The sequence below is a fragment of the Eptatretus burgeri genome, chromosome 9 (genome assembly GCF_056783735.1).
Source record: "Eptatretus burgeri isolate ZD-2024b chromosome 9, Ebu_testis_v1, whole genome shotgun sequence".
Lineage (NCBI taxonomy): Eukaryota > Metazoa > Chordata > Myxini > Myxiniformes > Myxinidae > Eptatretus > Eptatretus burgeri.
In genome coordinates, this window is record NC_140969.1 from 38,998,918 (window position 1) to 39,026,424 (window position 27,507).

At 41.9% G+C, this 27,507-nt stretch overlaps 1 protein-coding gene across 7 annotated transcripts in view; it reads right to left on the reverse strand.

Moving 5' to 3' along the window:
• Positions 1-27,507, reverse strand: part of LOC147019944 (uncharacterized) — a 58,754-nt gene that overhangs the window by 21,909 nt on the left and 9,338 nt on the right. For 6 of the 7 annotated variants that reach the window (XM_085894823.1, XM_085894822.1, XM_085894828.1 and 3 more), the window contains exon 2: positions 18,610-18,728. In XM_085894823.1, coding sequence (XP_085750949.1) covers positions 18,610-18,728 — 119 coding nt within the window. Of the gene's footprint in view, positions 1-18,609; positions 18,729-19,123; positions 19,257-27,507 lie in introns of those variants that run through there. The other variant, XM_085894827.1, reaches the window with a different exon arrangement.

A 27,507-nucleotide genomic window follows, 5' to 3' on the forward strand; every position in this document is an offset into this window, starting at 1 on the left:
TGTCTTTTGCACCTGAAAAGGTGTGGAAGTTTCTGGCATCCTCAACTCTGAGATTACGACTGGACTGGACAGCATCAGCTCATGTGTCCAAAGATCCTGCTATGCAGCTCCTCCACGTTCTCTCTCTGCCCTTTTCACAGGTCATCTTCTATTTGCTTGAAATCAGCCAACATCACAGCATTACATAAGAAGGTGTAAAAACGGATCACCTTAAGTACAGACCAATTAGCTTACTTCAATCTTCAGCAAAGTTATGGAATCCATCATAGAAGTTGACAAAAAAAAACAAACAAAAAAAAAAAAAAACATTCCTTTTCTCCAACTGCCTCATCTCAGATCATCCATCTATAATTCCAGCAGTGTGTGTATGTGTGTATGTGTGTATGTGTGTATGTGTGTGTGACCACTGTTTCTCGACAACCACCGGTCCGATTTAATTGAAACTTGCCAGGTATATTGCTGGGGCCCTGTGGATGTGCCTTTTCAAGGTTTGATATTAATCAGACAAGTGCTTCCCAAGTTATGGCCATTTATTTACCAACCAATGACAGGACACGTTGCTGCGTAGGCGTGGCCGTTGGGGAAGAGATCTTCAGCCGCGTTCCCCATTATGGGTTACAACGTACGGACTTCCGGATAGCGATGACACTGTATTCTAATAATTTCTCGATTTCTTATGCGCATTTATAGATAAACACAATGCCCCAATCCAGTGGTCGTTTACGAGAGCGAAGGAATGGCCTATGTGGTTTGAATTTTTTTTTTTGGCGTTTTTTGGGGGGTTGGGTTTGCACGTACGGCCACGCACGTACAGCCATGCGAGAGCGAAGGAACAGCCTGTGTGGTTATTGTTTCTGGCACGCGGTTTGAAAGTTTTTTTTTTGCACGTACGGCCACATACTAGTCATTTCAGCTTCAGACATGGTCAATGGCACCACAGCTTGGACATGCTGCTTCTACTCTCCCAACAATGGAGAGAGGCATCCTCCCTCCATTGAAATAGTATGGCATCCTGCCTTGCTCTCCAAACTGTCTGTCTCTGGAATCCAAGGCCAACTCTACTCAGGGATAACCAACTTCCTCCACTCTCATAGCCAACATGTGGCTCTCAAAGGAACCGTTTCTCCTCCTCTCCCTGTCAAGGCTGGAGTACCCCAAGCCAGTATTCTCAGCCCCATCATATTCCTAATCTTCATCAATGATCTCATTGACTCCACTCTCTGCCTCAACATCCCTCATCCTCTCTGCCTCAACAGTAAGGCAGCAATCTACTATTCCGTCTCCTCAGACCTTCACAAAAATCACAAACTGGTCAAACACTTGGAATATGTCTTTCAAACCTGAGAAATCTGTCACTGTGTCTCTCTGTCTCTCCAAAAGGACCGCACCACACATCCTCCCATTTACTTTCTCAATAACTCTCTTTGGCAAGCCACATTTCAAAGTTGGCCTCCAAAGCCAGACAACCTTGGGCATCCTCCACTGTGAAAAGTCCTTCCTTGGCACACCTGAGCTCCGATTCACCAACAAGACTTTCATCCACAGCTTTATGTAGTACTGCTCCCCACCCTCTGGGCTGGTGCCCCTGACTCACATCTTGCTCAGCTTGAAGCCATGGAAACCAAGGCTTTCAAGATTATTGGAATCTCTCGCAATGATGCTGAATCAATGGGCCCCGCCACTTCGCAATCACCAACAGGTCAATAGTCGCTCTGTCTTTTTTTCCTCATTTCTGGTCTTGCACCCTCTGCCCTCAACATGATTTGTCCCTCTCAGGTATCTGCAGGACACACACGGTCACCTAGCAACCCCCTCCCAGTGAAACTGCCTAAATCCAGAACCACTACTCACCTCCACTCATGTATTCCATTTTTTCCTAACTGTGGTACCACCTTCCACACTCTTCAATTTCATTCTTCCTTCCACATCTTCCATTCTATGGAATCCATCGTTTCAGACATTAAATCCTTCCTCTACTCCAGTGGTTTTCAAACTTTTTCGAGTGGTGACCCAATTTCAGAACCTCTCCACATCGCGCCACCCAAAGGATTCAAAATATACAAGATAAGATTTCATATGACACAAGAACATTTACTGTTTACTTTATTCACCATAGTCATGTTTTCATAGACGAGTAAACCGAGAATAGCCGACAGTATCCAACTAGTACAGTTGAATGTTTCAGAAGTTTAGTCCAAATGACATTTAGATATATCAGTGAGAAGGATGAGCCTGTTTTTCAGAAACCAACTTCTCTATTCGTGGAGAAGTAGATGACAATGCCAGGATCATATCATGCTCCATTTCTAGGCGATTTCTGTACTTTGTTTTAATCACCACCATGGTGGAGAACGACTGCTCACAAAAGTATGATGAAAGATATGGCACTTAGAACCTTAATGGAGCGCTGTGACGGTCGGGTACGACGGCAGCATTTTGCACCAGAATGTTGACAACGAATTCATCCGCGCAAGAGCCTGCGCTCCTGAATCCTGCTGGAGCTGTACAAGCTCTTCCAGTGTTGTATCATCTTAATCAGCAATCGAGTCCAGTGGAGCCGTGAAAGGGTCCCGAACCACAGAAAAGGACTGCACATCCAGCTCAGGGAAATAGTGCTCGAACTGTTCAATGAGTGACCTAAGGTGACGTGCTATCTCCCCAGAAAGACTGTCGAGCTCAGTATCATCGTACTGGCAGGTCGTAAGATGCTCCACCAGATTGGGGGGGGGGGGAAGGCTGAAGTGCTTAACAGCTGCTTTGTCTGCCAGTAATTTTAGAGTCGCCAAAAATCCGCTCATTTTGTCGTGAAAAATCATGAGGTTGGCGTCTTTGCCTTGGAGGGAGCAGTTGAGGACATTGAGACATTCAAAGATGTCAACGAGATAGCACAGTTCTGATATGACAGTCAATAGTCCAAGTCAAGCAACGCTACCCATGCCATTTTCCCTTGTGTGTGTAGGAACTCCTTCAGTTCATCTTTGAGCTCATAAATGCGCAGGTTTCCTCGAGATAACCATCTGACTTGAGTGTAGAATAGTAAATTATTATGGTCGGTGTCCATCTTCTGGCAGAATAGCCTGAATGACCTAGTATTGAGGGCGCTCGATTTGATGTGATTCACCATTTTTACGACTTCTGAGAGCACACTCTGCAAGGTTTCTGGCAAAGTACGAGAGGCGAGCGCTTCTCGGTGAATCATGCAGTCGACCATGGAGGTCTGAGGAGTCACCTCAAGTAATTTAGCCTTGAATCCAGAACTCACTCCGAACATTACTGGCGCGCTGTCTGTTGTAGAACCGAGCAACTTTCCGAAGTCCAGATCATCGTCACGATAAAACTGCTCTACTTTCCCAAAAATGTTCTCGCCTTTGATGGTGGCCTCCAATGGTTTGATGAGCAGAGGCTCATCGACAAAGTTATCAGCCTTGATGAAGCGGACCCAGACGATGAGTTGCGCGTACGATGCGATATCAGTGGACTCGTCCAACTGTATGGCACGTCACGGCGATTCCTTGATCTTCTGTACGACCTGAGCCATTACGTCTAGACTCATATCTTCAATTCTGCATTGGATGGTGTTGTCAGAGATGGGGTAAAAGTGCCAGTTTCTTCGCCGCTTCCTCCCCAACCATCAGAGATACCATGTCCTTTGCACATGGCAGCACGAGTTCTTCCGCAATGGAGTGAGGCTTTTTAGTCTTGGCAACATGGAGCGACACTCGATACGAGGCCTCTAATGCCCGAGAATTGGTCTGATGGCATGTACCCTCTGTCAAGACGCGTATTCTTGAGTGCAAGAAGTTTCCTCTCAAAGAATGCTCTCTCCTTATCCTGATAAGGCGCATGTTTTGTAGTCAAATGCCTCTGCAACTTATTTTGTTTCATAGACTCCGTAGAAAGCACTTCAAAACAAATCATACACTGAGGCCTCTGTGCCCCACTTTTATCCACCACGTAGTAAAATCCAAGGTCCAGAAATTTATCCTGGTAAGAACATTCGAGATTTGCTGGTGGCCGGTGCTGCCATCACAAATAAGGTCTCGAGTCGTACGTGGAGATGTGAATAGACGTTAATGATAGAGTCAGAGTCTGAGTCTGAGAGGCCATGGATCAAACCACTAATTTCCCGCCAAAATGAACCGCCCTTCAGCGAGCCTGCGCATCGGCTGGATCCCATTCCAAGCGTCATGTTGCGCCGGTTCCCATACTTTGAACGAACCGTTTATATTACATCCCGTGAAAGCAAACACCGATCGAAAATAGATAATTTTTTTTTGCTGCAAGCGGACACCCGCAACCCCACGAAATTTGCTTGGCGACCCCACTTGGGGTCGCGCCCCCGGGTTTGAAAAACCAAGCTCTACTCCAATAGCTTGATTTTCGATCATCAATTTGAATTCAGACCAGGTGACTCTACCCTGGATATGCTGCTTCTGCTCTCCCAACAATGGATGGAGGTCCTCAATGCCAGACATTAAATCAGTCATCTCCCTTGACATATCACGTACTTTTGACATGGTCTGGCACCCTGGCCTGCTCACCAAAGTCTCTTCCTCTGGTATCCAAGGTCATCTCCACTCATGGCTCGCAGACTTCCTCTCCTGTCGCAGTCAACGTGTGGCCCTAAATGGAGTTCTTTCATCCCCTCTTCCTGTCCAGGCTGAAGTTCCTCAAGGCAGGTTCTGGGCCCTGTTCTTTTTATGGTTTTCATCAATGATCTCTCCGACTCTCTGGAAAATCCTCTTTATCTCTTTGCTGATGACTCCACCATCTGCTATCCCTCAAACCGGCAAGCAGCAGCTTCTTCGCTCTATGCAGATCTAGATAAAATCACAAACTGGTCCAACACGTGGAACATGTCTTCAAATCCTGACAAATTTCACACTCTCACTACGTCTCTCCAAAAAGACCGTTTGGAACCCCCCCCCCCTCCCATCTACTTTCTCAACAATCCTCTGGAAGTTCTTTCATTCAAGCTTCTGGATCTCACTATCTGCCATGATCTTTCCTGGGAAAGCCACATTTCCAACCTGTCATCCAACGCCAGTCGCCGACCCGGAATCCTCCGTCGTGCAAAGTCCTTCCTTGGCCCACCTGAGCTCCTGACCACATGCAAAGCTTTCGTCTGCAGCCTGATGGAGTACTGCTCTCCCCTCTGGGCTGGTGCTCCTGCCTCCACATTTCTTAGCTTCACGCTGTGGAAACCAAGGCATTTAGGATCATTGGCATCTCGCGCGATGAGGCTGAGCCTTTGGGCCTCTCACTATCTCACCGCAGGCAGGTCGGTGGTCTTTCTGTCTTCTACCATCTCCTCTCCGGTCTTGCCCCCCTGCTCTGACTGCGATATGTCCCCCCTTCCCCTCCCCCATATTTCCACAAGGTGCTCAAGGTCCGCCAGAAACCCCCTTCTGGTAAAACTACCAAAATCACGAATCACTAACAGCTTTTCTTCCTGAAAGTCCCTGAAATGTCCATTTTGTTTTCTCCATGTTCCCCACCCCATCCATCTCCCTTGCACAGATCTCCTTATGTCTCTGTTCCCCATTGTTTTGTCCTTCCCTCTCCCACCCCTCTTGTCTCCTGCCCCCCCCCCCTTTGTTGTGTGTTAGCTCTCATACAATCCCTGACAATGTATACAAAAAAAAAGGATTGAGGGTTAAAGAACCCTAATTGAAGGAGTCCCACACAACAAATCTTTTCCCTTTACCCACTAGACATACGGAAAGGACTAACTAATACACATACTATTGAAATAACTGCCTTGGGATTGCTGTATGTTGTGTGCCATTGCCTTGGAGGCATGCGGGTTTTCAGAACCACAACAATATACACACACACTGTATATATGAATCTTTCAGAATGGAAATTGGCTTGACCAATCTCCACAAATTTGCAGCACAGTGCACATGGTTTATTGACTCCTGCCACAGGGAGGGGGTATAACTAACCAAGGCACAAAATAATTTGCCTCACAGCCTCCCTCCCCCATCCCCAGGTCACTCCCAGAGGAAGCAGGTGTTTCGATTCTGATTTTTTTAAAGCTATGGTTAAAGAGAAAAATCAAATGCTCCATTCTCCCGATCTACTTTCTCCACCACCACAATATTCCAATCCCTTCCCCCAACCATACAACATGTTAGTATGCATGCACAAGCTCACAAAACAACACCCACGTGCTGGAGGACAAGCACCTCATTTACTTTGCCTCCTTAAAAAGGTATCTCTTTCATGTAAGCACAGAAACAAAAATAAAACTAGAACGGGCACTTGGTAGAGCGCATACCTTCGCCACCGCAACTTTTTTCCGGGCACATTTGAAAAACGTCATCTTAAAACGTCCATGACGTCACAACTCAGTCTGATTGACGTCAAATTTGGTGTGTAACCTCCTTGAAGGCAGTCCAACAAAATGGAATGATAAACACTGAAAAATAAAAAAGTTGAAAAATGACGTCATCTTTTGACGTCATTTTGACGCACTTCCGGGGATGTCACGTCCAATCGGGGACTACCATTCTGAAAGCTCGTAGTTCACTGAACGTTTTAACGTTGGTTTCACGTCAATACCTCTATTAGATCTGAAGCTATGCCTACAAGTATATTTTGACCTTGAGTGTGACCTTGACTACAGAGTTAATTGGCAAAACCTGTACATCAATAAACAGATATTTTGGTACCGATCCTAATGCATGGATTTGGGAGACTTTGCTTTCTAAATTATATAGATATTTGAATGTAAAATATCAGGACATTTTAGCCACAATTGAAAACGTCATGTTCAAACGTCAATGACGTCATAACGGTCAGTCCGATCGAAGTCAAATTTGGTGTGTAACATCCTTAAGGTAAGTCCTACAAAACGGTATGATCAAAACTGATGAGATCGAAAATTGAAAATTTACGTCATCTTGTGACGTCATTTAGATGCACTTCCGATGACGTTACGTCAAATCCGACACTACATACCCGAAAGGTATCTCGTCATGGAACAATATGGCGGTGGTTGCATGTCGATAGCTGTATTATGAAGGAAGTTATGCTCAAAAGAGTGTTTTTGACCTTTTCATGACCTTGACCTTTGACCCGATCGCTCCCAAAATCTAATCAAATCGTCCTTGGATACTCACGAATCATCCCACCAAATTTCATGCAATTCGGTTTAATACTTTCTGAGTTATGCGAATAACAAACAAACACACATATTCACAAATAAATAAATACACAGCGACCAAAACATAACCTTTCGCAGAATGAGAAGGTAACAAGTGAAATCCTTCAATACAGCACGTGTGGTGAAGCAAATGAGTACACCAATGTTAAAATATGCAATTTATGCTTTTTCAGTTAAAAAACAATTAAAAAGCGTACTAAATATTTGAAATGTAAAAATCTTGTTATTATTGTATAAGTATATATATATATATATATATATATATATATATATATATATATATATATATATATATATATATATATATATATATATATATATATATATAAAAACAGAAGGAATGAAATCGTTCGATACAGCGTGGCAGGGGGCCGCAAAAGAATGATGGCATAAGAATAACTTAGCTTTCAGCGTTCGGTGCAAAATGCGATAGTGGGCGGAAATGACGTCTTTCGTTCGTTCGTACATGAGGGGAGCGTTTCTTGTTTTTTTTTTTTCCATCAAGCAATAAATTCAATGGTTTTCACATATATAACACATTAGTTTCACAAATTTCCGTTGAAATACTCAGGTACTTCCGTCTAGGTTACGCACTGCCATCTACCGGACGGCCGTCATTGGCTGTCTTGAGGCACGTGGGGGGGGGGGGACACCGGAGACGTGGTAGACACCGGGGACATTTCAAACTCGGTGCAATTGTATACAGCGCACACGCTGTAATTATAACCTGTTTATGTGCAAAATTTTATCTGAAGTACGATTCATGTATTGTCTATCAACTCCAATCCAAAGTAATATCAAAGCTGGAGATACCATGACTGACTGACACACACACACAAACACACACCCCGTCGCTTCGCTGACGGTGATAATGAGGGGGGAGATAGAGAGGAGAGAGGAAGAGAGGAGAGATAGGGGGGATGGAGGGGAGAGAGGAGGCAGGGAAGGGTGGGTGGGGATGGAGGGAAAGCTAAGAAGGGGGGAAGAGGAAGGAAGGGGGAGGGTGGGGAGAGTGACGCCCCACCAAACGTTGCAATACACTTCTGAGAGGGATGTGTGTGTGTGTGTGTGTGTGTGTGTGTGTGTGTGTGTGTGTGTGTGTGTGTGTGTGTGTGTGTGTGTGTGTGTGTGTGTGTGTGTGTGTGTGTGTGTGTGTGTGTGTGTGTGTGAGTGAGTGAGTGAGTGAGTGAGTGAGTGAGTGAGTGAGAGATATATATTGGAGGAAAGAAAAACAAAGAGAGATAAAGGTGAGGAGTGAAGGTGGTGTTAGCAAAGAGAATGATAGGTTATTCTTAACTAGTAAAGGTGCCCATCTTGGATGGGTGTCACTGGCAACATATGGTAAAAGACAGATAGCATGAATGTATTTTAAACAATACATTATATCATTTTTATCCATTGATTATCATTCAGGTTTTCCACTTCGACTGTCCCGCAGTAGCTCCACTTCGATGACATTACCACGTAGTTTAGTGACTACACAACGTGTACCATTCGTGAGTTCCGGAGGATCCATAGAGCGCATTAAAATTACAGGGCACCCTACTTTAAAGTGATCCAAAAGCCCGGATCAGTTTCGTGTACATACTCATATCTTGTAGATTTTAGCTGATTCTGAAACTGTTAACAGCATGTCGTTCGGATGGTTCTGTGATTTTCTACGGTAGTAAACAGAAGTACGACTTAAGCCTGTACGCCACTATGCGGAGACCCGAGGACCTAATATTTCACAACAAACTAAAAACTCACAAAATTTGAAGATATTTTAAATACACAATTTATTATAATATCAATTAAATATCATTTTTATCCATCGATAATATGAATTGTTCTGTACAGCTATAGTTGTTCTCCTGGGATCTGCGCATCCATCCACGATCTATGTTCTAATGAAGTGCAGTAGGAATAATAAAAACATCCCCGTGCGGGAGTGTAGGTCATCTCTCCAAAGCTCTCGGAAAGCCTTAAAATGCATCACGATCGGTTTGATTGTGAACAGATATACGGACGGACGGACATAGAGACCGGTTTTATTAGGTCATCATGAAGGTACCGCTTGATATGACGCATTCAAATAGAGATATGAATACTCAAGTGAGTTTTTATATGTCTATGATTGATAGCTTATTGACAGCAAAATAACATGAGCAATTTACTATGGTGTATAGTGATTAATAATAACATACTCATCTGAGTGGTCCTGTAAAAAATGAGAAACATTTTAATTTCTTTTTTGTGCAATAATTCCTCCCATTTTGCAAATGGAGAACATGAACTGTTTCACGACCATAATCATCAAAACTAATTTTGAGGGGCCTCGTAAGGAAGACAATAATATCATTACTATATATGTCAAAGCTTGTTTCATTTCATGCAGTAACAAAAATCTGATGGTGGAACAAAGAAAGGGGCGTGCCGAAATATTAATATAGATGACAGAACACAAAAAACCCCCAAAAAACAAAGTCAGTACAGCTGCACTCACAAAGACACAACAGAGTTTGTAAAATAATCTGCTGGCACATCTGCAAAAAAACTTTGATATCCCAGTTCCAGAAAATTCGTGAGAACATGAACCAAAAGCAATCACTGAAAACATGGAAGTACCGCTCATGTACTGAATTCACTTACTGAATGGCCCTATCACGTCAGGTCACTGAATTCAACTACCAATTAATTTTAAGGTCAAAAGGTCAACACAGGCCTAATTTCTAAAATTGATAGATCGGGCCAAAAACTAAATATATCATTATATCTCAAAAAGTTGTGGACAAGTAATGACAAAACACGGTGGACGAGTTGAATAGGTGACAAGAACAAGCGGATTGGATTTTGGTTCGGCTCCAGTCCATCAGTGGGATACAAAACGTAAACTGTTCCACCTGGCAGAGGTATGCGCTTTACCGAGTGCCGTTATACTTTGTGCTGTTTTCCCAAGTTGTCACTCCACGAGTGATTTTTGGGTAGTCAATCTAGTCTACCCTTATTATCAGTATTTCCGTCGATTTGTTTGTCTGTCTGTCTGTCTGTCTGTCTGTATGTATGTATGTTCGGTCCAGTGCTCCGTTAATACAATGGCGATTTCGATGAAACTTGGTTGGAAGGTTCATACCATGACCTAGTTGTGTGCAAATGAGAACCGTTGCTATGGACCCATCTGTTGCCTAGCAATGGACCTTTGAAATTTTCAAAAAAAAAAAATCTCAAAAATTAATTTTTTCGAAAATCAAAAAAATCGGGCCATGAGCGACTGTGGGCAGTACATTCAGCCATATTGTCAAAAATTTCCAGCCAGATCCTATGAAAACTGTCAGAGAAGAGAGACTTTGAATGAACCCTGATCGAAAACAATAAAATAAAATAAAATAAACCAATGTCACCCGCAGGGTAACCCGTATCTTGCCAAAAGGTGACCACGTGTGACTTCTTTAAGGTCACACTGAGGTGAACAGAGCTGCTATCCACCAGGAGCGACTCCTTGAGGAATATCTGCCTACGAGAGATTCCGATGAGAATCGTTCTACAGAGTAACCATGAAAAATATGCTTTTGCCTCATAATGTCACCAAATGACGTCATAATGTCTCAAGCTTGACATATCTAGAAAGCACTCATCGAGGTGTTCAATTTGAGGTACTACACGATATGGTTCCTAAAACTTGAAAATTTGACCTTGGGGTCAAATACGTTTGACCTCAGGCGCTAACCATGAAGGTCAAGGCCAATCGCCACCAAAAATTAATCAGCTGAGCGCCAGACCATGAACTATATTCCCATGAAGTTTGAAGACGATCCGATCAAAATTACTCAAAAAATAAGGGTTTCGTCGACTCCCCTGATTTGTGACAAAGTGACCTTGACCTTCAAAATTTTGTGCACTGAAAGGGACCTCTATAGGCCTCTGATATGCGAAGTTACAAAAATTTCCAATGATAATTGTGCTCTGCAGAATTTTTTATACATGATTACAGACAAAAAAAAAAATAAAATAAAATAAAAAAAAACAAAAAAAAAACATACAAGCTGACTAACATATCTTGCAAAAACTTCGTTTTGGCAAGATAAAAACGAAGTTTGTTATATCTCAGAGACTGAGTCAGATATACATGAAACTGGTATGGTAGGTTCATGGTATGTCCTAGTTATGTGTGAGAAAGAACCGTTGCTATGGATGCTTTTCTTGGCAAGTAACGGCTGAAAAACGACTAAATTCGACTTGATCGACTACCCATGTCCGCCTACCGGCTTGTTCATTTCTTTGTTTGTGTGCAGAATATCTCAAAAAGTTGTGGATGGATTCGGATGAAATTTTGTGGACAGGTTCGGTGTGTGACAAGGACGAACTGATTATATTTTGGTGAAGATCCGGATCCGGATCCACCTAGAATAATTTTTAAGCGATTCTTCACCATTGAGAGACAGGGCAAAACCGATATACAGCACGATATCTCAAAAAGTTGTGTTCGGATTCAGACGAAACGTGGTGGAAATGTTGGATGTGTGGCAAGGATGGATTGGTTCGATTTTGGTGAAGATCTGAATCCGAATCCAGATACAACTAGAGGGGGGAGCACTCGGTAGAGTGCAAAACCTCCGCCGCCAATACTGCTAGGTCACTCAAGTGAACCTGATATCCTATTCTTTCAATTTGACGTCAACAGTGCCCACAGAGTTACAGTTTGCAACTTTCCCTTTTACATACTCAATTCATTCGTCATCACGAGATTCCTTGACAGAAATTGATTTTACGTGGGTATATCCACCTGAAGTTCCAAAATCAGCCGCAATTATAATTTTGGCATGTTTTTTGTTGGAAATCACTTATAACATGTAGAAATGCAAAAAAAAAAAAAATAGAAATTTTGTTGAAAAGAAATTGCAAAAAAAAAAAATTTTCTCAAACAAATTTTTTTTTTGGGGGGGGGGGGGTTAGAAATCACTGAAAACATAGAAATGCAAAAAAAAAATTCAAATATATTTTCAAAATGGCCGCTATAGCGGCCATATTGGATTTTGGACCAAGCCCAAAATCTAATGGCACGATCCTTGGACCATACCTAATCCCCCCACCAAGTTTCGTCGAAATCCGTTGAGGAGTTTTTCCGTAATACTGTTCATAAACAAACAAACAAACAAGCAGTCATAGACTGGTACTTACGAAATCGTCAACTCTACCTCTGACCTCGTCTAATAAAAGCTGTCTCTGGAGAAGTTAACGACGCAAACCAGAAGTTTCTACGATGATTCTGTATCAAACCATCAAAAATCATAACGTCGACCGAAGCAAAAACCTCCATTTCTCCACGCAATTATACCTTAACGTAACTCAACGACGCGTCTGCTCGAGCGCACTTCATCATGGGACGACCCGTGACGCGTCGAGTGAAATATTTTTTATACAATCTTAAAACGTCTCCAAAACATCCGATTTTTACCAGAATTTCGACAACCGAGTTTTAAGCGTCCTAAGCGATTGCAAAAACCGAAGACAAAATTAAAATTGAAGTTAAAACGAACTCGTAACGTCGAGCGAAGCAAAAATGTCCATTTCTCCACATGAATTTACGGAATTATGTTTGACCTTTGACCGATTTTGACCAAAATCTAATCAGCACTAGCCATCACCCTCCTGAATCACGTGGTGTAATTAGACATTGGTAGCTTCTTCCGTTCTCGAGTTATCGTGCCTACAAACAAACAAACAAACAAACAAGCAGTCATAGACTGGTACTTACGAAATCGTCAACTTGACCTCTGACCTTGTCTAATAAAAGCTGTCTCTGGAGAAGTTAACGACGCAAACCAGAAGTTTCCACGACGATTCTGTATCAAACCATCAAAAATAATAACGTCGACCGAAGCAAAAACCTCCATTTCTCCACGCAATTATACCTTAACGTAACTCAACGACGCGTCTGCTCGAGCGCACTGCATCATGGGACGACCCGTGACGTGTCGAGTGAAATATTTTTTTATACAATCTTAAAACGTCTCCAAAATATCCGATTTTTACCTGAATTTCGACAACCGAGTTTTAAGCGTACCAAGTGATCGCAAAAACCGAAGACAAAATTAAAATCGAAGTTAAAATGGAGTCGTAACGTCGAGCGAAGCAAAAATACTCCATTTCTCCACGTGAATTTACGGAATTATGTTTGACCTCACTGTGACCTTGACCTTTGACCGATTTTGACCAAAATCTAATCAGCACTAGCCATCACCCTCCTGAATCACGTGGTGTAATTTGACATTGATAGCATGTTCCGTTCTCGAGATATCGTGCCTACAAACAAACAAACAAACTAACAAACAAACAAGCAGTCATAGACTGGTACTTACGAAATCGTCAACTTGACCTCTGACCTTGTCTAATAAAAGCATGAATCAGTCAGAAGCCCAAGGGGAGCTTGAATTCTGAATTCATTGTGGTCTACGATTTTACACTGTGGTTTGCAGATAATGAGTCCCAGACAAAAACTAGATTTCTTATAAAAATTCCATTTTTTTGTTTTTATTTTTAAAAAAGTGATTCAGTACCAGCAGGATATGCCAGATAATAGGTGTATTACTTTTCAGAAGAATCTGATAAAAGACTTATTATATATATATATATATATATATATATATATATATATATATATATATATATATATATATATATATATCAGTTATTCATCGCTGTTCCAGAATTTCGACAACCGAGTTTTAAGCGTCCTAAGCGATCGCAAAAACCGAAGACAAAATTAAAATCGAAGTTAAAACGAACTCGTAATGTCGAGTGAAGCAAAAATACTCCATTTCTCCACGCAAAACCTTAACGTCACTGAACGACGCGTCTGCTCGAGCGCACTGCATCATGGGACGACCCGTGACGCGTCGAGTGAAATATTTTTTTATACAATCTTAAAAAGTCTCCAAAACATCCGATTTTTACCAGAATTTCGACAACCGAGTTTTAAGCGTCCTAAGCGATCGCAAAAACCGAAGACAAATTAAAATCGAAGTTAAAACGAACTCCTAACGTCGAGCGAAGCAAAAAATCTCCATTTCTCCACATGAATTTATGGAATTATGTTTGACCTCACTGTGACCTTGACCTTTGACCAAAATCTAATCAGCACTAGCGATCACCCTCCTGAATCACGTGGTGTAATTTGACATTGGTAGCTTCTTCCGTTTTCGAGTTATCGTGCCTACAAACAAACAAACAAACAGAAACGGAAGTCATTAATATACTTACGAAATCTATAGATTTCTTTTGTAACAAACAAACAGAAAGGGGGTGAAAACAGTAACCTCTGATCTTCGATGGCGGAGGTTAATAATTATTTAATTTTTAAAGTGACTCCACCATTGAAAGCTATGGCCAAAAACGATAAATAGCATGATATTTCAAAAATGTATTGGGCCTGATATGTTCGCGTGGATCTCTCATTGTAGGCAGAGGTATGCGCTCTACCGAGTGCCCTTGTAGTTTGTTTTTGTATTTATGTATGCTGAAGTGATAGGTCGTATAATGGAAAATTGTCCAAAAAGGGGAAATGTCGTGTAAAATAAAATTTCACATTTTCAGCGAGCCAGCCACCACCTGTTGTACCGCAAAACAACATGTGGCCAACGCAGGTGAGTGGCCCTGACGTTTGTTCAAGTCGATTGATATAAAGTATTCAGTGACAGTGCAAATATAGTGGAGCTCTCACCAAGAGGCTTCAGCACTCAAGGAAGCACTCCAACAAAATGGTTGAAAAGGAACGGCTGGCTTGGCAAACAATGATCAGTCATATTAAACACCTCCAGGAGACACCCAACCAATGTCCGAAATGGACAAATGAACACTTTTTTCAGGAGTCAGAACTGCTGCCAAGTTCAATTCTGGAGCTAAAATTTTGTAATTCAGCTTAGTTTAAGAGATTCTCGAGGTTATGGCACGTGTGGAAATGAAATAAAGCCAAAAACGCTGGCCTCTTCGGGCATTTATAAGCATTACAATGAACCAAGAAGATTCACTGCTATGATAAACAGGCATTCGATAATGTGATTGAGAAAAGTGAAGAAAAAAAAAAAAAAAAAAAAAAAAAAAAAACTTTATCATTAAGAAATCGTTGCGGCCTGTTCCAAGTCAAGGTATGGTACACGGTGCCTGATGAAGGATATAATTAAATCAGGCCATTGATTTAATTATCTTCAAAAGGGGTGTTTTAATTAGGCCAAACACACAATTTTCACTCATGCACTTCCTTGGCGTTCCCTTAGTATTGTTACGAATTTGTAATTCGATTGCACGCAACATACATGTTCCTTTAGTCAGCTATGTCGATAAGTGCTTGTTCCCTAGATAGCTCGCCTTCCATTGTTTAAAGGTTTAGAAATCGATTAGATGCAGTGCAGATCGATTTAATAGTTAGGGAGCGAACAATGGAGACGTCCCTCCCCCTCTTCTGCGAAGAGGAAGAGCCCTGCCGTCCCGTGATTCATGACGTCAACAACTCCCTCCCACCCGTGGTTGAGCGGGGGTTGGATCACAAGGGCATGAGTCACGCTGGGCGTGGGGGAGGGGGTGGAGAAGGATAAAGAGGAGATTCTTTCTTTGTTCGTGTTGGGAGTGGGGGAGGCGTCGTTCAGCAGGCCGTCGGGTCCTGCTTGGCTTGGGTTAGGGTTGAGGCCTTCAGAAGCTTTTTGCTTCTGCAGAGGAGTTGTTCAGCAGAGCTTCGGGTCCTGCTTGGCTCGGTAGGCTTTTTGGAGAGCTGCTTTGTTTGGAAGAAAGCTGAGCCGGTTGCTCGGCGCTCTTTGTTCTCCGTTTGGTTCCCGGCTTGGTGCGACTCATCGACCTCTTCTTGGAGGTGGTTCCTTGGGGGAAGAGGTGCATCGACGGGAAGGATCGGCGCCTCGTCTCACCAGCACGTGTTGAGAAGCGCGGGAGGATTCACAGGAGCTCGGGAAGGATCGCGGCTCACGGCGATTGGATCCAGCTCGCTCTCGCTGGAACCCGGGTCCGAACAACTTGAAGACCACACGAGGCGGAGAGGTTCGAGATAGGCTCTGGGTTTCAGCTCACCTGTCCTCCGAGCTGGAGCTCGTTATTAAAGGCCTCAGCCACAATTTCTTGGGAGTGTGTGTGCGTACGTGTGTCCGTGAGTCCGTCTAATAAGTAGGAAATTGTTAAGTGCTTTGTGTGCTGTAAATCTTTGCATTGCATTTTGTATAGTCGGAATAGTTCTGCTCTTATGTGCTTCCCTAGTTCCCCATTATTATTAATACATACCCCAATTGTTAAATGTTTTCAGCTCGTCGCGTCGATTCTTTCATTGACTGAGCATTTCGTGTGTTGGGAGTTAGAAAGTTGTTGGTTTGCCGTAAAAGGGGAACATTTGGACTGACGGTTCTCGGCGATTAAGCCGCTCGGAATCGCGCACGGGACAGGCTCGCCTCGGCGGTTTGTTCCGTACGAGTTCCGTCGAGGGTGGAATATCCCGGGAGTTGGATCACGTGGGTATTTAGGTACATTGAAGATTGGCAATCGACCCTACCCCACGTGGTCTGCCCATTAGCGTATTTCGGTTCTTGTACAAGGACCCGTCGACTCAGACTTATCCGGGCGGCGATCTATATTCTGGGCGATCGGTCGGGCCGACTCGACTTGCGGCTCCGTCTGAGCGGTCGGTTGGCGGCCGAAGTACCGGCACCGTAACAGTATGCATGCAAAGTTTCAAGCTGCTAGGTTTCATGGTGTTGGAGTTATGGAGAAGACAAACTGACACACACATTGACATTTATTAGTATAGATGACATGTTGCAAGTCATAAACACACAAATATCTCTCTCTCACACATACACACACACACACACACACACACACACACACACACACACACACACACACACACACACACACACACACACACACACACACACACACACACACACACCTCAATATCCCAGTTCAAGAAAACTCATGGAAACATGAACCAAAAGCAATCACTGAAAACAAGGAAGTAATGCTTACATATGACCTCATGAATCCATGGAGTGGGAATATAAAAAACAAAGCATTGCGACCGGATATAGAACTGAGGTACAAAAAAGAAAAGAAGGCGTTACTAGAGGTGTCAGTACCCAGTGATTTTGGCCTAAACAATCCAGAAATTAAGAAAATGACCAAATGTCAAGATCTCAAAAATGAAGTGAAAATATCCTGGAATCTGAAGAGCACCGAAATTGTAGCAGTGATTATTGGAGCAATGGGAATGATGAAAAAGAACCTTTCAGAGATCTTGCAAACCATCCCTGGGAATATTACTACAAATAAACTGCAGTTGGAAGCTGTCCGGGGCTCAGTGACGATCCTCAAAAGAGCCATCGGAACAAAACTTTGAGAACAAGAAAACTTCACAAATTATGATCCTTCACTGAAACGGAGGTGGATACTTTGAGACCTGGGAGGACCCCGTTTAACTTCTGAAACCTGCAGATGGAGAAAACAACCAACGACACACACAAATGGAGGTGGATACTTTAAGACCTGTTGGGTCTCCATTCCATCCCCTGAAACCCAACCACGTGTGGAGGAAGTAGTCAACAACAGCAACTTTCACACATAAACGAACGAAAACACACACACACACACACACACACACACACACACACACACACACACACACACACACACACACACACACACACACACACACACACACACCTATTTTTTTGCTTCCTCCAGAAATAGGAGCTCCGTGTATTTGACTTTTTATTTCAGTCAAATTGTTTTATAATACCCGAGAGATTCCAAAAAAAAAATTACCCCCGTGTGGGAGTGACGGTCATCTCTATAATGCTTTTTACTATCATAATCGATGAACCGTTGCCAGATATCTCCTAAAATGACAGACTCGATAGGTTTTGAAAATGGCAACTTTCACAACTTTCGTGACCTTGACCCTGACCTCGAATCCGGGAAAAAATATGTCGTTGGGTGTTACTGATCGACCTCTACCCACAACCAAATTTCATCAAGATCGGAAGTAAAAAGTTTTCTTTGTACCGGGAGGTGTTTTTGACCATCTTCCAGGTTACGTGGCGGCCAAACGGGACGGAAATTTAAAAATCTGTCCGGTAATAGATACAAGATAATATTTTTTACTATCATAATCAATAAACAGTTGCCGAATATCTTGTAGAATGGCAGACGAGATAAGTTTTGAAAATGGCGAATTTTATAACTTACATGACCTCGTGACCTTGACCCTGAACCTGGACAAAAGTTATATCGTTGTGCAACACTCATCGACTTCTACCCACATACTAAGTTTCATCAAGATCGGAAAGAAAAATTGTTGACGGACGGACATTTGGTCCGGCTTTATTAGGTCATCTCGGTAGAGATGCCCTAAAAAAGGACACCAGTGTATACTGGTCTTTCCTAGGAAGCATAATCTGTCGTACCTGAATGATGCACCCCTCGGCAAGCTGGCCCTTAGTAATTGAGGCAGGGTGGTTTCCCCAAATGCAAAGATGCAGCTCACGCTATAGGCGGCAGCAACGAGCAGCGTGTCCTCGTCAGCCTGCAACAAGCCGAATATGTGGTTGTTAAAACAAGGTCCTCGCGAGATTATTCCATCAAAAATACTGCACTATTTTTTTCAAAAGGAATATGAGCTAGGAAGCATGAATGTCTAATGGGAATGTTTTGTGAATTGATAATTATAATATAACAAACTGCAGGAATAAATGCTATGTACGTGGTAGAAGAAACCATTCTCAAAGTAAAGGTTACGGATCACATAATACGATAAACATTAAGTCCCTTGTGGTGGCTACATTTCCTAATGAATGGTTGGCAGCAATGGAAGAGTGAGGAGATAAAATTAACAATGAAATGTATAATTTCCATTTTAATAAGTCAAAACACAAAAATAAAGTTATACGTTTACACTGAACATCATTCCACAAAACTGACATCTGGGGTGTGGTCGATCACCAATAAGCTTGCTTTCGCTTGCCAAGCCTGCTGTTCCTGATCAACCTTTTCAATGGAGTGCTTGCTTGAACGCTTAAGTCACTTAGCGAGCACTGTATGGATTACCCTGTGCACGCAGAACGAAAAGCGGAGTGAAGCAATTGGTTCACATCCATCTGTCTGCAAACGTCAGTTTATGATTGAAGAATAACTTATTGAAATTGAATGTTATATCTTGAACACAAATCGGAAAACAAACCTGTCGTTTTACCGTACTTTGACTGAATGTGTCCCAATCACACATGTGCACAGAGAGTGAGATAAAATTTTTACTGTCTGCCTGTCTTAGTAAAATTAAATTGAAAATCATTCCAAACAGGAACCTTACTGTTTTTAAGGACGTCATAAAGGACACAAACAAGAGGCATAAAGAACTAATGTAACGTGTTGGATAGGGTGGTGTAATCGACACAATCAATTTATTTATACGACTTTTACAATCTTTATTTCACTTAAATTGATTTATATATTTAACACTGTAGAACACAAATCACCTTGTCACTTCCAAAACCCTACCATTTAGCAGTACTTGGACATGCTAAATAGGGTGGTGTACTGTATAAGGGTGGTGTGTAAGACTGCTTCAATAGAGCTAAGCCTCCAGAATTTTTAACGATCTTTAAATATCATTATTCAATTTAAATTAAAGTACTGCATATACCTGAACATTGTGAGGGGTAACCTGTTCTATGCACTCTCGAGAATCTAGATGGTAAAGGAACACACCACATTATTCACTGAACTGTTTATCGACAGTATCCTGATTTGTTAATATTCTCGTTCATTTATCAGAGGTATTCCCACACAAGACAAAATGGTGTTATACACTGTATTAAACAGCCATATATTACGTACTAGCAAATACCACCCATCGCTTCGCTACTGGGAATACTGAGATACTGAGGGGGGGGGGGACAGAGACAGAGAGACAGAGAGAGACAGAGACAGAGAGAGAGACAGAGAGAGAGAGAGAGAGAGAGAGAGAGAGAGAGAGAGAGAGAGAGAGAGAGAGGCAGAGAGAGAGAGAGAGAGAGGCAGAGAGAGAGAGAGAGAGAGGCAGAGAGAGAGAGAGAGAGAGGCAGAGAGAGAGAGAGAGGCAGAGAGAGAGACAGAGAGAGACAGAGACAGAGAGAGAGAGACAGAGACAGAGAGAGAGACAGAGAGAGAGACAGAGAGACAGAGAGAGAGACAGAGAGACAGAGAGAGAGACAGAGAGACAGACAGAGAGACAGAGACAGACAGAGAGACAGAGACAGACAGAGAGACAGAGACAGACAGAGAGACAGAGACAGACAGAGAGACAGAGACAGACAGAGAGACAGAGACAGACAGAGAGACAGAGACAGACAGAGACACAGAGACAAACTTTGACTTTTCGGTCCTTTTATTACAAAAAGAATGTATAAATAGATAAAAAAAATTCAATACAACAACATTTTCAATAAACACATACAACAAAGGAAAGGATAATAAACAAGAGTGGAAAAAATGAAAACAATTCATTTTAAAGTAACCGATAAAGCATAAACAACAAAAACGTTTATACAAAACGGATGCTCCAATTTTAAATTTTAAAAATAATTAATTCAAGAAATCCATCAATCAAAACAAAACAAAACAAAAGGAAAAACACTATCGTCGTCCAAAGGACATACAATACAGAGAAGGAAATCACACATACATTTCTAATTAATTCATTCTCATTTACCTTGCACATTTTTCCAACACACCAATTTTCAACAAATCCATTAATATTTGCATTTATTACTATAGTAATTGAATTCCAGTTTTAGCCTTGTTGAAACCAGGGATTGAAAATACAGGATCACATTACATTGCTCTGGTGGTTTTCCTTTGATTTTTGCCTTTCCAGACAAGTAAATTGCTAGTTTAGCCTCTGACAATACATAATTCAAAAACAAAATTAACTTTTCATCTGCCGAAGCGATTCCAAGCCCAAAAATAAAAACCCAGAGGGAAAACCGAACATTTACTCGATCGAACATGTTCTTCAGTAGAAGAAAAAAAAAAGCACACAATCATATACAATCAACATACCCATGAAACACATCTTCAGTGGTGTTACAGAAGGGACAGAGAACCGACACAGTACCACATAAACGGTTTACAAAAATGTTTGTCGGTAATGTCTCATGAGCAAGTCTCCATTGTAGATCACCTGACCTTTTTGTTGTGGGTGTGTAATACATCGATTTCCATTCAGGTTCAGAGGGGGCGATATCAGGTAACAAGGCTTTCCATATACTTACTCCCGCTGTGGGAGTGTTTGCATTTATAACCGAAAGGCAAGACTGATACATAAATTTACTCTCGAGGTTACCAAGTAGAAAATAACGACACCCGGCTTGAGACAGAGCAGAACTGGTGAAACTAACCAGCAAATTAGGAAATGAAGGATTATGGGATACCCATTTCACCTCAGTACTCCACTTCAAACCAAGTCTAAAGGATGTGCATTTAATTTCAACAAGTACTTGACCTACAATTCTTATTGACCTGGTACCGGTAATCTCAGCGATTTCCTTGGCAGATTTCCAGGCATGATTGGATGAGTCACGAAGATGCCAAACATTTTTGATACCACTTGTAATAAAGTTTTTGAAAAAAAACCCGACTTTTGGGAACATTCGGAAAAAGTGGGTTTAGAAACAAGGGTTCTCCCGCAAACATTTTGGCATCATGACTCCTTTTGGCGGGTCACCACTACGGCTTGCCAAGCATTTAGTAGACTGATAAAACAGAGGGAGGTGAGACACATCAACTTTTTGAGGTTCCATCAAAAACAGCTCAAGGCCATAACCGAGCATTCCAGCCTGTCTCAGAATTCATTGTGCTGTGGGGCGCCAGGGCAGTTTTTCCACATTGAGCAGTCGTTGGATTGATTTCAGCCGAAAGGCCATCAGACAACATTTTACATCAATGAGCCCTTGGCCACCCCCCGACAGGGGTCAACAAAGTACATCCCACCTCAACCAGTGACGACCTCCCCAAAAGAAATTAACCAGTATCCGCTGAATATCCTGAAGTAAGCTGTCCGGTGGCTGTAGGCAGATAAATCTATGCCACAAGACAGAGGCGACTGAGGTGTTAACAATCAGTATACAGCCTCTGAAGGGCATTTGTGGAAGGAAACGTTTCCATTTGTGCAAACATTTGGTCAAGTCATCTACCATTCCTTCCCAATTCATGAGAGAATACTGGTATGGACCAAGGTAAACCCCAAGATACTTGACCCCTTCTCTTTCCAAAATTAGACCTTTGGGAAGTGAGTGAGGTGGTGCCAATGGAGGACCACCGGATGTACGAGTGACTGAAGACACCCACAAGGCTTTGCTCTTTTGCCAGTTGACCCTCAAAGATGAAGCAAGATGAAACATACGTAAGGATTCGAGGAGAGTGGCTAGGTCTTGATCATTCCTAATTATTACGCAGATATCATCAGCGTATGCAGACACCATGATATGGTGCTCCTCTGGAGAAGGTACAAAGCCAGAGAGTGAGAGTCTCAGATTAATAAGAAGTGGCTCGAGTAAAAGGCTAAACAGTAACCCTGACAAAGGACAGACTTGCCGAACACCCCTCTGAACCTGAAAAGGAGGACAGAGAGAAGTTTACTTTGCATAAGTTTGATATATTGTTGTATAACAATTTAACCAAACATATAAACTTTTCACCAAACCCAAACTTTTGCAAAACATGAAACATGTAGGTGTGATCAACACTGTCAAAAGCCTTTTCAATGTCTAGAAAAAGTAGTCCAACCCCATCTTCCTTAAGGCCAGTCAATCAAATCTATGATTAAGAAGATGTTATCAGAGATTGATCTTCCTGGAATACAATAACTCTGGTCAGCATGAACATCAGTGACAATTACACTCTTCAGCCAATTGGCAATCGAAGTTTTGACAAAATTCTATAGTCAGAGAACAACAATGAAATGGTACGCCAGTTCTCAACCCGCTGGAGATCTCCGCCTTTCGGGAGGAGGGAAACCACCGCTCTTCTGCAGCTGAGAGGCAATATGCTAGATCGTAAGCTTTCTTGTAGGACCAGCAGTACTTCTAGACCTAAAATGTCCCAAAACGCAGTAAAAAAAAGTCCACTGGAAGGCCGTCAATCCCAGGGTTTTTTTGCATGTTCAAGGCTACTCAGAGCTATACTGAGTTCCTCCAGGGTGGGCGGCACTTCAAGACGTTGACGCTGGTCACAACTCAAAACAGGTACAGTACATGATTTGTAAAATTCACATCAATATCTTTGTTCATGGATTTATCCGCAAATAATTCAGATGAGGAAACCTTTTACAAGCATTCTTACATCACCCTCATTTTGTGTAATGTTCCCTGTGGCATCTAACAGGGAAACAATCCGCCTTTGGGACTTCTTAAAACCTTCTAACTGAAAAAAACTTTTTGTTGGAGTGTCAGAAAACTTCATATTTTCAATTCTAAGTCTAACGGGCATCCCCATTACTCTCTCATGATTCAGTTCTCTTCGATATGCTTTTTTTTCCAGTAATAACTGAATTTTCCTACCGCTTTGAGATTCGGCTAATTCTCTCTCTAATTGCAAAATTTCAGTTTCTAAAAGTGAAACACGAATTTTATTCATACTTGTGGAGAACGACTTAAAACATTGGCAAAAAACACGGATTTGGGTTTTAGCATTGTCCCACCATAACTGAACAGAAGAGTAGAAAGATTTTCTATGAACAAGTGTTTTCCAAAAACAATGAAACGCTTCAGTAAAAGAAAAATCTTCTAATAGGCTGGTATTGAAAGTCCAATATGCACTTTTATGAAACAACCGAGAAGAAGATAGGCCAAGCACTACCAGGTGGTGATCAGAGAACCGGAAGGGAAATGTTCACAAGATACCAGTACATTTCTATACGTAGAATTCATATACCATCTATCAAGCCTTGCGAGCATGATCAACCCGTTAACACACCGGCACCACGTGTATTGAGAGACTGTTGGGTGCTGTATGCACCATGCGTCAAGCAGACGAAGTGATGCAAAACAATGAGAGATATCTTTATGAGCTTCGGGATGTGGTTCTAATATGTTTCTATCTAGATTTGGTTCAAATGTAAAGTTAAAATCTCCTCCAATACAAACACAATGATCAAAGGGTATCGTGTGAAGGTAATTAGCCAAACGTATGAAAAAATCTTTACGAGCTACACTGCTACTAGGAGCATATACATTGAGTAAAGCAAGGTGAAAACCTCGATAAACCAACTCCAAGGATGCCAAGTGACCTTTACTATTTCATGGAAGTTACACGAGTCGGGAACAAACCCTGGACGAAGCAAAAAAGACACTCCTGCAGAAACAGAGGACAGATTGCTAAAGAAACACTGTCCTTTATTAAGACGAAGCCATTCAGGCTGTGCAGTCTCCGTTATATGTAATGTGTTTCTTGCAATAAGCAGATATCAATATGTTTCTGAAACACTCGGTTCTTAACTTGGATCCTACGTAAATGGTTGGCACCACCTCCATCAATGATTAAGGTGCACACACACCACTTCTTTTCTTTTCATTCTATATCAAGGAAATTTGGCTGCTGTTGTGAACATTCCGTTCTCACTTTGGTAATAAGTTTCCTTAGTCTATGAATTTGCGGTTTTGTCATTTCAAATCTTCGTGATTTTTAATTATAAATCTTGCCGTTTGCAGAAAGGCAGGCAAGTCAGGAAAATGTTTCTGAATGATAACTTTCCGCTGCCTAAACGTCTCATTTAGAAAGCTCACAATGCGCTAGAGAGATAGTTCTAAATGATCAGATGACGACTGGGACAGATCCGCCACCTCTATGTTATCCTCTGAATCAGACAATCCAGATAAGAATCCCTCAGGTTCGCAAAATTCGCTCTGATCTTTTATCACCTCATTTAAAAACGATTCGAAGGGATATACCGGGAGATGTGGAGTACCTATTTGCGAACACTGATTTGCACGCTCCTCGACCTGAGATACAACTGCTAATACGTCCTCTTGTACCCCTTCATCAGGCACATCTACCGGAGTCACAGAAACTGTCATTTGATTATTTGTGGTGTGACTATGAGAAGTCAAAACACTATTTTGTTCAGGCTCTGGAAAAGCTGGTGTTGGTGATGATTCATTCGTACGTTCTGCAGACGTTTCACCACCAATAACCATCTCAGTTTCACCACCGTTTGAAGGAACATTGCCACATTGTATTTTTTGGATTATACTCTCGTCCTTTGAGATTATTTCATCCTCATTTATTTGAGGTTCCTCAGTTACTACATTACTCGTATCCAGTACGACTACCTTGGGGGACTAGTGGATTCACGCGAAGTAGATGCTTTACGTTTCTTTTTCACAGGTACAAAACCATCTTTTTCATCCTCGCCATGCAAGGAAACAGTATCATTGGAGATACTGGCGACAGCATCTGTCTGTCTGTCTCTCTCTCTTCTACACAGAGGGGAAACATGGGAAAACCTTACAAACAAAAAACACAAACACAGAGGAATGAAATGGGGAATGTGAAAAACACAAACCAGCACAATGGAGGACAGGTACTCACAACACGAAGCAAGCAGTCGCTTTGACAGTACACACAACGTACCAATGGCCAGCAGGGGGCAAGAGAGAGTGACAGAGAGACAGACAAAGACAGAGACAGAGAGAGAGAGAGAGACACACAGAGACAGACAGAGACAGAGAGAGAGAGAGAGACACACAGAGACAGAGACAGAGACAGTTGACTTTTATTACAAAAATACAAAAATTTGATTGCCTCATATGCAGAGGCTCACACAGTTGCACACAATTTTACATCATAAGCAAACAACAAGAAGTTTAGACAGAGGGTATACAGTAACTAACTGATAAGTGAATTTTAACTGACCCTCAGATACTTTACAGAAGGCATTGTTTATACACTATTGGGTCTCAAACACCTGCAGCTGAGAGCAACACCAGAACTCCAGTTTGATTCTTGAAACACAAAGGGCTTTAAACACTTCTAAGCTATCTGTTGTATACAAATCATTGCACATTTTTTATTTTATTGTCTTATATATATATATATATAGTAAGCTTAGCTTGTGAAAGGAAAAAATGAATTAGGATTGCTGTTGGGGAGTTGAAGGGCATACTCGGGCCAAAAATAAAGGTTGAATTAGAACGGGCACTCGTAGAGTGCATACCTTCGCCGCAGCCACTAGTTTGAACATGGCATGAGAGTGAAATGAGGAACTAAAATTCCACTAAATCTGCTCGGGAATTTCGCAAATTTAAAGTCCATGATCCGGATTTTGTGAAAGGATTTTGTTATTAGAACTATTACGATTATGACAATTTTAGGTGATTCGTTGTCCCGAGTGCCGAACTCTGTTGCATGTAGGGTCGGATTCGGTCGAATGTCACTGACCACGCAGACACGACCTGGATCAAGTAGATCATGTTTTCAAATCCGAGCGAGGACAAAAACGTCATTTTAATTGGCGTCTAATTAAACAAGAAAGTAAAACTCCTTTTACTAAACCATGAGCGAAGCTATGTGCATATCAAACCATACCAAGTCTCCTTAATGAAAATTTGTTGTATTTTACTTAGCAACTAAGTTTGGTAGGGCGCTTATGGCCCTTGTTGCATCAACAGACACACAGTTTAGAGACAGAGATATATTCTAGTTATTACCTTTGTATTAAGTTGTCCACAACGCATCTCAATACAAATATGCATTTCGTGACCCCCATGACCTTTGACCCACAACCGCTACCTAGGGTGACAATAGTACTATACCTTCTGTCATTTCAGAAGATGGGGAATTGAACACTGAACAATTTGGAGTTAATTTGATGTAAATCAGAAACATATTAACCGTTTTCATCATGAAAAAACGATGCTGACCTTTTTGTGACCTTGACCTTTGATCCGATCGCTCCCAAAATCTAATGGATTTGTCCTTTCATGATGCCAAATAAATCCAAAACAATTAAAGCCTCTCTGCGTTTTGTTTTTTTGCGTTAAGTTGTCCACAACGCTTTCCGATATAAATGTGAATTTGTGTGACCCCCATTGACCTTTGACCCCCAACCGCTGCCTTGGGTGACAAAAGTACTATACCATGTGTCATATTAGAGGATGGGGAATTTAATTTTGAACATTTTGGAGTTAATTTGCTGTAAATCAAAACAAAATTGACAATTTCATCGTGAAAAAAGGATTTTGACCTTTTTGTGACCTTGACCTTAACCTTTGATCCGATCGCTCCCAAATTCTGCGAAGTGGATGCCAAACACATCCACAAAATTATGA